Here is an 11,930-nt window from a genome sequence, read left to right on the forward strand (position 1 = left end):
TTGAAGTATAGTGTAGATTGTATTGTATTTGGAGAAATGAACTTCAAATACACCAATGTATGCATTCCTAAACTTGAGTACAGCTCTCTGCATATTTGATAAATTCTGCAATTCTCCATTCTTGAACACCTTTTCATGGAACAATTTTGTGGGAATGCCAGCATCAAATTAAGGCTAAGATTATCTCTGATTCAAATGAAATTCTGGTCTTGATTTACAGTACAGTATAACTTGTCTAAACTGGATGTGAACGGGACCAGTCTATTTGTTCGGTTTATACAGGTGCCCGGTTTATAGAGAATAGAACCTTATCACAATATGTTCACATGGAAATTATCAGAAGAATTTTTTTTATTACAGCACAAACATTTATTCTCACATATGTACATGGTAGAACACAGAATTCCATCCTTCCTTTTCTTGGTTTCTGAGGTGTACATGTACGATCCATTTCTCCCGGTGTTCTACATTCAAATGAACTCTCAGAAGTTATGTGTATGTTTCATTGTTAAAATTGCCCGTGAAAAGTATTCACAAATACAATGTACATGTAACAAAACCGTCGAATGAAAAGTGAAAAGTTGTCACTATCTAACCCTTAGTATACCGGTACAGGTAAATCCCCTTAGATGCCTCATGATCAGTCCCATGTTGTGAAAACATTGCTGCCGGTTTGCCAAAGTTAATTTTACAAAGAAAGGTATAGTAACATTACCTAGACAGTTCCGGTTTTCAGAGTAGACAGGTTCCGGATTATGCAGGTTTTGGGTACTATAGTTTATTAAGAAATTTGCCGGGACCAAACAAATTAATCGGTATAGACAAGTTTCCGGTTTATACAGGGTTCGGTTTAGACAAGTTATACTGTACTATATATAATTGTGTATCTGACATACAACTCTTCATATTTGACAATGGACATGTTGGTACTCTCTTTAGCTTGGGTTTGAGTCCATGGCCTTGATACTGGACAAAGGACAGCTGAGATTGCAGATCCTGGCCTCTAACTCTGAGTACCTGAGTCAGGTCGGTGAGAACCTGGATCATGGCGACTGGTTCTATATCAACATGAGGCTAGGGGCTGGCCAGTACAGACTTCAGGGTAAGTACCTAGGCTTTGGATTTGCTACAGTGACTGCATTTGAACCTTGTTCATTCAAACTGAACTTTTCACCTTATATTCTTGTAAACTTTACGTTTGACTAACACTGTGATAACTCAGTGTTTAGCCATTTTCGAGTTCATGATGTTGACTGTTATTGTATACAGCAACCATAGAAGCATATTTCTGTAATTTTAGTTTGTTTACTTGTTGACTTGTTTGTTTGTTAGAATCATGTATAGGGACTCATTATTTTGCCCTTAAGCAGCCATTAAAGCATCTTCAACATGTTTGTGTCTTGAAGTTGATAAATATGAATTTTGCATGTATGTACTAATTATAACTCTTGGATTATATGATTAGATAATAAAAGATACATTTTATTACTCAGAAATCGACACGTAGTTTGTTGATTTATTATCATTTACATGATACTTTCCAGTTTCCAGTAGCAGTACGGGAGTTGTAGGGACCTCCAGTGGAACTGTGGGTAATTTTCTGACGATTCAGATGCCTGTGTTTTACGGTCGACTGCATGATCACCCAGGTGTAAACAAATGGCGTGTGAGAGAAACACCACTTCCTACTTACGACAGGTGAGCAGGCAGTGTGAAAGGTCAAGTCACCTGAGAAAATTTTGTAGAACCATATTACAGTCAGACCTGAGGTGTGTTCAGGATGGTGAGCGCTCGCACGACAGAGAATTTCTTGAACGGCAGCTGGTTCCCAGACATGCATTTGACATGGTGGTCTCTGGTGCACTTGCTCTGGCACTATTATCAGAATAAATATTTATTTTAAAAAAAAGCCTAAACAGGGCTCTGTTCATGTCCGTTCAGAAGCGAGCGCCCGCTAACACTTTCGAGCGCTCGCCATCCTGAACACTCCTCTGTTATAAAGGATGTACACCTCTAAAGAAAGGACACCTGTCTATAAAGGACACCTGTCTATAAAGGACATTTGTCTATGTCCCTTTGGCGCCCTATATAAACAGGTTTGACTGTATCTTGGAGAGGTTGGACTAAGTAATATTTGTATAATGCTAAGCATCAATTTCCAATGGGACCAACAACAAATTATAAGTTCAAAGTAAATGTACCTCACGCTCACCTGCTTAAATGAATGACAAGCAGATCTTTTTAATGATGACCTTAACTTTCCTTCAGAGTATCTGATGTCAAGTAAGCTAAAACTTTAATAACTAGGAACAAATTCTTCTCAGTAACAATGAGGTCAACAGAAGGTCACAACTGTGAAAGCTACTTCATTCATAATCAGCAAAGGACTTCTCAACAACAAAGAAACCTAACTCTTGGTATTTTTTTGTTTGAGAAAACATGAAAATCTTAGCCATATAGCATATTTTTTGATGTGTTCCCATATATATTTGACATTCAAAAGAACAAATACATTTGTGTCTTGAATAGACATAAAGGTTAAATTCTCTACCACAGTTTTGAAGGCTGCATCAAGGATTTAATCATCAACAATCACGCCGTTGACCTCCAGACAAATCAGGCCTCCATATTTGGTAATGATCCACCTCTAGCTGTTCCGGGCTGTCCGAGAGAGGAAACATGTCGGCCGTCTCCGTGTCAGAACAACGGAGCGTGTGTTGGAGGATGGGATAGCCACACGTGTACCTGTCCAGCAAATTACGAGGGAGACAACTGTACACAAGGTAAGGCCGTACTTATGTAGTACAGTCAAACCTGTCTAAAGATAGAGAAGGAATGGTATTTATAGCCAAGTGGTCTTTATAGCTTTTGGTTTATTATCAAGCTTGTTCAGGGTGGCAGCTTATGTGAAAGGCATATACATATGTGTAGTAAGTTTTTCTGCCAAAAAATCATGGATCCATTATCTAATGGCTGTAAGTTATAAATATTAATAGTATTATTATTGACATTTTCTCCGACAGTATTCCTTGCCAGGTTTTCATTTTACAATTATACTCATCTAACCATTAGTAAGAATACCATTCAATAACCATGTGCATTATGTTGCTTCATTGATTTACTATTTCATTAAGTTGCATCTGCCTCCTACAATGGCCTGAACAGTTATGCCCATCTTCAACTTGACCGTCAAATATTTCCATTTGGAGATGAGGGGACCTTGGACTTTAAGACCAGACAGCACACGTCCACCATGATGTATGTCCAGTTTGTATCCAGAAGTGGTCAGTTGATGGGCAGTCTGGAGTTCAGGCTGTACAGACAGGCTCTCCAAGTTGTGGCTATTTTCAATGATCAAGGTAATATTCATAAGAAGTTGCATGCTGTGCCAGGCCTTTTCTCGGAAATGATATCTTTTCAATTTTGCTGCATATCGTTAAATATTATAATAATCATAAATTGCTTGAGTTGCTTGAACAATGATGGATAAACTACTCTAATAGCAGTTCACAGAATATTGATTCATTTAAATTAATTTAAAGTCAAGTTTGCAAATCGTTTCACCTGCAAAAAGAGCTTGCTAATAATGTATTTCATCAAGAACTCTTAAAAAATATTAAGAATTATTGAAAAAAAGTTTTCTTCAATATGATATCATGGTTTAATAAACATGGCAAATACAAAAATATTGTTTTAATACAGAAAACTATGTATACATTTTTTTTTTCATTTCACAGAAAGTGTTTTAGAGTTCCCTGTAATCATATCTGATGCCCTATTTCACCATGTGCAGTGGAGGAGGCGTGGCGCTGATATCGTTGTTGCGATGGATGGCATGTCACAAACCCTCAACACAACATTCGATCCTTTCTCTGCTGAGATGGCTCCTACCATTGAAGTCTACATTGGAGCTAAACCGTTTCAACAAGGTATATTTACCATATCCTTTATAATTTAGGCTTACACCAGAATATCATTCCATCAACAATTTATGAATTAAAGACAGTTTGAACCTAATTGGCTATCTTAAACTTTGTCATCTACAAAAGCTGTTGATGAGGCTATGTTGGTGATGCTTTTTCATTAGCAATAATACCTCCTATTCTACAGGGGTACTTATTTGATCAAATACAGTATGTGATCGTATGTCAACTAATGGTCTAATGTAACTATTTACAGGTTCCATCTATTTGATTGGATACTTTCTTGGCTGTTTACGAGACATCAGCTTCAACGGGAAAGCTCTGGATTATATTGATGGCACTGATTTAGGCACTGGCCTCACAGTGGCAGGGGTTTACAAGGTCGAATTAGGTTGTCATGGTAACGATGTGTGTGACCCTGACCCCTGTCCAATTAATGCAGCTTGTATTGACATCTGGAATTCTTACGAGTGTCCATGTCTTCCTGGATGGTACGGCCTGGACTGCGCAAAGAGCATTGATGACTGTGTTGACAATCAGTGTCAGAACGGAGCTTCCTGTGTGGATGGTCACATGACCTACCGTTGCGAGTGTGCGGCGGGGTACACAGGTCAGTACTGTGAGTCGGTACGACGGATGTGTCAGGAGACAAACTGTGTCCCTGGTAACACTATAAACTGTACAGACATATTCCCCTCTAATTACTCATGTCTCTGTCTCCCGGGCTGGTCCGGGAAAAACTGTTCACACGACATCGATGAATGTGCTGACAAACCGTGTCAAAATCGAGCAACGTGCCTGAACCTCATTAACGGCTACAAGTGCACATGTCCCACCGACTATTTTGGCGAGATGTGCGAGTATAAATACATCTGTGCTTCCGACCCCTGCTTTAACGGGGGAACATGTCTTCCTCACCCGGATAACGGGGATTATAATTGTTCTTGTGTACAGAGATACACAGGCAGACAATGTCAAAACTTTAATTTCTGTTTTAATCATGACTGTCAAAACAATGCTTCCTGTGTCTCCAAGGAAACAGGATATGAATGTCAGTGTACATCTGGGTATTATGGTGCTTTTTGTCAGTTTACAGACTTTTGCGTGGACAAACCATGCCAGAACGGTGGGGAGTGTATTAACGATAAGGCCTCCCACTTGTGTAGGTGTAGTCAACACTACACTGGCACAAACTGTGAAATCCCCATCGACAAATGTCAAGTCAATCAATGTCAAAATGGCGGCTCATGTTTTTATAACTCTTCCCTTCCAGAGATGGATTATCTTTGCGTGTGTATGGAGGGATTCAATGGTATTCACTGTGAAACAGATATCAACGAATGTCTTTCAAATCCATGTTTAAATGGCGCCACATGTGTAGAGAGTTCCATGTCACAGTTTAAGTTTTATCCGGGCTTCGTTTGTACCTGTGAGCAGGGTTACTATGGTGACCGTTGTGAAAATGAAACAAACGAGTGCTCCAGTTCACCTTGTGTAAATAATGGTTCATGTGTTGATTTGGTGAACATGTACCAGTGTAACTGTACTGCAGGGTTCCAGGGTATAAACTGTGAACTAGATAAACGGGGATGTACTTCATCTCCATGTCAGAATAATGGCCAATGTTTGGAGACTGGTGATGCTTACCGATGTGAGTGTGTGACCGGGTTCTCAGGGACACACTGTGAGGAGAACATAGATGAATGTGTGAACAACAGCTGTCAGAATGGGGCAACTTGTGTAGACGGTGTCGGTGAATATAAATGTACATGTCACCCTGGATACAGCGGTACTCGCTGTGATGACATCATCGATTCCTGCTTCAGTAGTCCGTGTGCTAATAACGGGGTCTGCCACTACCAGGGTCTGTGTGATTGTGCTGACGTCGTGGACACCTGTGGCTGGCATAATGAGACCTGCCAGCGCCTCCTCTGTGACAACCGCGTGGAGTGTACCACATACACTACCTCTTTTACATGTGCTTGTGACGGGACTGGTTTCCATGGTAACCTCTGTCAGGAGGATGTCAACGAGTGTGACAGTGCATCGGCGTGTGAACATGGTGGACTGTGTGACAACACCGTCAGTAATTACACCTGCAACTGCGTCGACACAGGGTTCATAGGTCATCGGTGTGACCAGGATGTGGATGAGTGTGATGGAGTGGATCCATGTTTTAATGGAGGTGAGAATTTTAGGGCATGGATTCATGTATTTCTAATTACTTGAAAATAAATGCATTGCAGATTGATTGCCATTTTCCAAGCTAAGCTCCATTATTGCTATATACAAGGGGCTCATTGCACGAGATCATATTTCAATATATTTGAACCCCATTTACTCAAACTCAAATACTCTGTTTATTTTTTTTGCCCTGACGAAATTTTTCACTTTATTACTTAAAGTAAAAATACTCTGCATGGTATGCAAGGTTGGACTTTGTAATTACACATCATAATTAATAAACTGAAAATGATTTTAATAATTATTTTGCAATTAGTATCATAATATGGCTTAATTATCCATTCATAAAATTCTCTTTTATCATTTTTGTCTTAAGAAAACTGTATCATCAATCATTCAATAATTTTCAGAGTGTATATTCAAAATGTGATTGTCCACATATAGGTCACTTTGGATTATTAGCCACACTCTCAGAGAAAAAAAGTACTGGCTTATCATTCGGAAAATATGGTACAAGAGTTTTGATAATTTTTTCAGGTTTATGTCTGAACTTTATCGGATCATTCCGCTGTAACTGTCCAGCAGGCTGGACCGGACAAACTTGTGGTCAGAACATTGATGATTGTACTAGTCAGCCATGTAAAAATGGCGGCCTGTGTGAGGATCTAGTCAATAGCTATGTCTGTGACTGTACTAACACTGGTTTCCAAGGCAACACCTGTGAGTATCCAATCAACGACTGCCTTGGTAACCCATGTCTAAACAATGGCCGATGTTTGGACGAGATCAATGGGTACACATGTGACTGTAGTGGCACTGGTTACTACGGTGACCGATGTGAGTTGCTGACAGATGAGTGTGCTTCTGAGCCCTGTAGAAATAACGGAACTTGTGTGGATGAGAAGGAATCGTTTACGTGTGTCTGTACAGGAACAGGGTATAGTGGCGCCCTCTGTGATGTCGATATCAACGAATGCGAGTCCGACCATGGATGTGTAGGAGATTCAACATGTGCCAATAAAGATGGAGGATACCTGTGTGTCTGTACAGACACCCACACTGGTATGTTGGTTAGATATGGTTGTCATATTTTTAATTTACAAGCAAATTTAGGGACACAGCGTAGACATATACTAATAGTTCTTGCACAATTTTATAAGGCTTATATAAGAAATAACTGAAGGAATTAAAAAAAGTACAGGCAGTTATCCTCAAGTAGGTTTGTTTTTTTAAATGTTTAAGGTAATGGTCATTATTTTATGGTTAATTTTCTTATTTGCAACTAACTTTTAAAGACAAAGAATTTTCAAAGGCCTACATTTCAATACCAGAGACTTATCTTTTACTATACATATACCACGAATCTCTCATTCACTGAACTGGTACATTACAGGTTTATACTGTGAGACTCGTCTGTCGCTGAATGCTCCTGTGGACAGTAGTGCAGGAGTCATCATTGCCTCTGTCATCATCATCGTCATTCTCATCGCACTTATCCTTGGATACATTGCATGGTACATGAAGAAAAGTAGGAAAATGCATGGCCGCTATCGACCGTCAGAGGAGGAAAACTCAGTGAGTAGTTCTATACCACTGGAAAAGATGCTGGATGTTACAACTGGAGAACGACTCATTTAATCGGTCTACCTACTAACTGCACAAAGGGGAGATAACTATGGATGTTACAACAGGAGATCTAGAATGCCACATGTAATCGGGTCTATCTACTTAATTACTTTATGAAGGGGAGATGACTCTATGTTAACAACGGTAAAGTGACCTATATAATTGGTCTATCTACTTACTGAATGAAGGGGAGATAACTACCGGTATATGTTACAACAGGAGATCTAGAGTGCCACATTTAATTAGTCTACCTATATATAGCTACTTTTACAAATTACTGTAGGAGGGGAGATAACTCTATATGTTGGTCTACCTACTTACTGTACAACGGGGAGATAAATCTGGATGTTACGACAACAGAACTGACTTAAATAGATACGAAGGGAAAATAAACATATATTACAAGAGGAGGGCAACTTATTTAATCGGTATACCTATTTACTGTGTCAAGGGAGAACAGCTAATAAGATTATCTCTACCAGACTTGTAAAATATTCATAATACTACATTGTTCAAAATTTAAAAAAAATGAATCTTTGAAGTGACTCATGCGATGTGCAGTGCTCTTGGGCAGTTGAACATCTTCTAGATATATAAACACTCTAACTCAGTGAGTTTTAATATTTACGGATATTTAAAATAAGGGTTTTCCTGTTATATAAAGTTGAGTCTAGTATCTGACAAATGTTATATATTTCATAGCATTGACCAAAGAGACTTATTGTAAATATTCATGTAGATACTAAATGGAGTGCACTAGAGTCTCATTAAAAACGAATAATGGACAAGTAACATGTATTTATATAATAGGTTGTGATTTTTTTAAAAACTTTATATAATACAAAAGGAACATTTGATACCTTTGTTGTACAGAATATGTTTTACTTGTAGAACATTTCCATTTTCTGTTGGTCAGATTATACAGTATTTGTGATATTTTTTGTCACAACAATTCCTTTATTGATCTCTGTAACACACTAAGGGTTTGTTTTGTATGTTTTACACTTTTAACAATGATGTAGATTATATTATGGTAGCAGTATTATATTTAGTAATTTGAGATACATAATATATACTTTAGATACTAAAAAAAAATTAGCAGGGATGATAATATCGCAATGTTGTAGGACTATTGTATGGTCAGGAAATTTAATCAAATAAGATAATAAGTATCATCTGCATTTAAATTATTTAATACATGTATAACTTACCACCAGGCTGGAAATTCCTATCTGTGGAAATTGAATTTGAGGCATTTTGGCATTGCAAAAATACACAACTAGATGGTACAACAAAAAATGCATTGTGCATTGATAATTCCATAAGTGTAATTTGATTTACATTTGAAACTACATAATATTTTATATTTATCTTTTTCATCATTCCATACGATTTATTAAAGAATATTGTTTATTGAAATACTTGTAATTAAAACCAAAAAATGTATGTTTTTTGTGCAAAATATTTGTTTTTAAATTATTAGTAAGAATATTACTTCATTGATTTCAATTCCTGTGCAATCATCTCTTCATTAAGAATATTTATGGTGTACATTCCTATTCCATTTGATTCAATTTGCATACATTTATGAAGGAAATATTGTATAATTATTACTGTGAGTATATTGATAATTCCTCTATAGAAAACTCTTTAATTATTAGTTAATTAAAGTCGATAATTATTTATTTGGTGATTTCCACAAACTAAAAGGTATTTTATGTGGTGTTTTGCCATATAAGTATTTGACATAAACTAAAAGTATTTTTTATTTTGTATTTTGCCATATAAGTATTTGCCATAAACTTAAGTTTAATTTGTGCAATATTTACATGTCATGTGCAGTTGGATTCATGCTATCCACTAGTTAAACTACCATATACATGTTTTGTTTACATTGTTTTCTATTTCCACGTACTATTGATAGCCTCATTGTATCGTAAGTAATTCTGATCAGGTCATCTAAATGCCCTCCTCTCTCAGTCTAATGCACATACACAGTGTAGGCCTATACAATAATGTTGCTTTTTTAACTTCATTTTAACAAGTCCAAAGATCTCTCTGACTTTTTTGCGTATGATCTTGCCAAATTTCTTTTCACTTTAGTCTGAAATTTATTTTTTATTCCATCCATATAAGGGCATCATAGATGATTAACTAATGGAATATTTTCAGTTATTTTATGTTATCTCCTAAATTAAGAAAAATAGGAGAAATAATATTAATTATGGATGCTTGAAATTATTTGAAAACATTTCCTATTATTAGAAAGTTTATATATAAAGTCAAGGAGTAACGATCATGCACTGACATTTCATAGCCTTAAATTTGGAAAGAAATTATCACTCATGATGCCCATGAAATTAATGTGATATTGTTTTTTTTATTATTATTTTTTATTGTTTAAGCATAGCTCATTCCATTATAAGTTCTAAATGATTTTGTTCTTTCAAAAACTTTACTTTTAATTTATATAATGCTATTAAGAGATTATATTTGTGTAATATACAATGTGTTAGAGAAAGGTAATCAAATTAGAGAATGGTTTCTGTTAGAGATGTTCACACCCATTCTATTACATCAAAGCTGGTGGTTTGGATTGGCTGTATATTATTTTTTTACTTGATTGAATGTTGCAGAAATAGGATTTGTGTAAATACTGTAAAATGTGTTCTGCTGAATTTGAAATATTTTATATTATCATTCAACAACAATCAAAAGAGATCCAAGTACAGTCAACTCCTTAATATGTCCCAATGTCGACTTGACCATCATAACACACTATCAACAAATATTGGATCAAATATTTACTTTTAAATTAACCTTCTGTTTTACTTTCAGATCTCTATTAGATTTATATAAATACCAAAGTCTTATTATCATGTTGCTTCATGTTGGAAGATTGAAAGAAAACCCTGATCACTGGTCTCTAGAATGTCAGTTATAATTATTTAAATTAAATTTTTGACATGCCCAATATCTAAATTTCAATCTAAGGGGAGATAACTATAAATGTATCAAAAACTTTTTGTCTGATAGCAAGTTAAGCGTTTCAGTCAATAAATCTGATGGTATGAGTTCTTATATAGCAATACGGACAATAGAAATTGGTCATTTTTCGGTGTTAAAATTGCTGTAAAATGAAAAATTCCTACATAAATCACATATTTGTTTATTTACCAATGAAGAAGACTATGATCTGCTTTTATTAACATCAAACTACATTGCTCTAGCTGGTCCCTTTCTACATGGACCACAGCGGACAAGAATATAGCGATTTCTGTAGAATGACCCATATGTTTATTGAAAAGTAATAGATATAACAAATCTTCAAAATTTAATCTCAATGAATCGGTTTCTAAACAGAAAGATTGAAATACCGGTATAGAAACTGTGAAAGATATATTTGGCTAACTTATTCATCCCTGAAATTCCATAATGGACTGGTCTAGTCTTTGGTTTAGAAGAGCCTATATGTGTCTTCAGGGTTGAAGTAGTCAATTGATTCATTGGTGGACTATATACTACTAGAGTGTTGACATATTCTTTAGGACACTGTTTCCAGTCAGTTGTAAATGGTGTACTCTAAAGATTATAGTAGATAATACAAGTATGAAATTCATCAGATGATAGTGTACATTGTTTAGTGAACTATCTTTGTTTGATGATTATTTTTCCCATTTTTCAATAAAGAAGCCTGTATTTTGTCATGTTTTTTATGTCTTTCATTCAGAATTCTATGAACTTTTGTTTTGAAATGTAACAAAATCATGCAATCACTATGATTATTAAGCATATCACTATTATCCATCAGAATCACAACGAGAAGCAATATTTACACGTGCCGAATTACTGGTGTAGTATGGTATTTTGACCCCCATGGGGTCAATATAACATGATTCAAAACACCATGCTACACCGGTGTTTTTGATCATTAGTCTGACAAGTTTGATTGATCAGTTTAACGTCCCATTAGTAGTCAGGGTCATTTCAGGATGTTCCAGGTTTATTGTTGGAGGAAAGCCAGAGTATCCAAAGAAAAACCACTGACCAACAGTTAGCTCCACATGGGATTCGAGGCGTCAACTGTTTTATAGTTTTACTTCAGGATTGTTCCGTCACATGCACCCTAAACATTGGTATTGTATTCCATTGTGACATCACAATCAAATCACATTGTATGAGTAGCCATGTGATTCA

The 11,930-nt window shown here is 36.2% G+C and overlaps 1 protein-coding gene across 2 annotated transcripts in view; it reads left to right on the plus strand.

Annotated features, from left to right (window-relative positions):
• The window catches only part of LOC138321574 (neurogenic locus Notch protein-like), a 51,544-nt gene extending 40,107 nt beyond the window's left edge, over positions 1–11,437 (plus strand). For both annotated transcript variants that reach the window (XM_069265342.1, XM_069265341.1), the window contains exons 17-24: positions 940–1,102; positions 1,545–1,698; positions 2,557–2,783; positions 3,135–3,359; positions 3,738–3,929; positions 4,180–6,108; positions 6,645–7,169; positions 7,501–11,437. In XM_069265342.1, coding sequence (XP_069121443.1) covers positions 940–1,102; positions 1,545–1,698; positions 2,557–2,783; positions 3,135–3,359; positions 3,738–3,929; positions 4,180–6,108; positions 6,645–7,169; positions 7,501–7,745 — 3,660 coding nt within the window. In that variant the 3' untranslated portion in view covers positions 7,746–11,437. The remainder of the gene's footprint in view (positions 1–939; positions 1,103–1,544; positions 1,699–2,556; positions 2,784–3,134; positions 3,360–3,737; positions 3,930–4,179; positions 6,109–6,644; positions 7,170–7,500) is intronic.
• The last annotated feature ends 493 nt before the right edge of the window (positions 11,438–11,930 follow it).

The sequence above is a fragment of the Argopecten irradians genome, chromosome 4, assembly GCF_041381155.1.
Source record: "Argopecten irradians isolate NY chromosome 4, Ai_NY, whole genome shotgun sequence".
Classification (NCBI taxonomy): domain Eukaryota; kingdom Metazoa; phylum Mollusca; class Bivalvia; order Pectinida; family Pectinidae; genus Argopecten; species Argopecten irradians.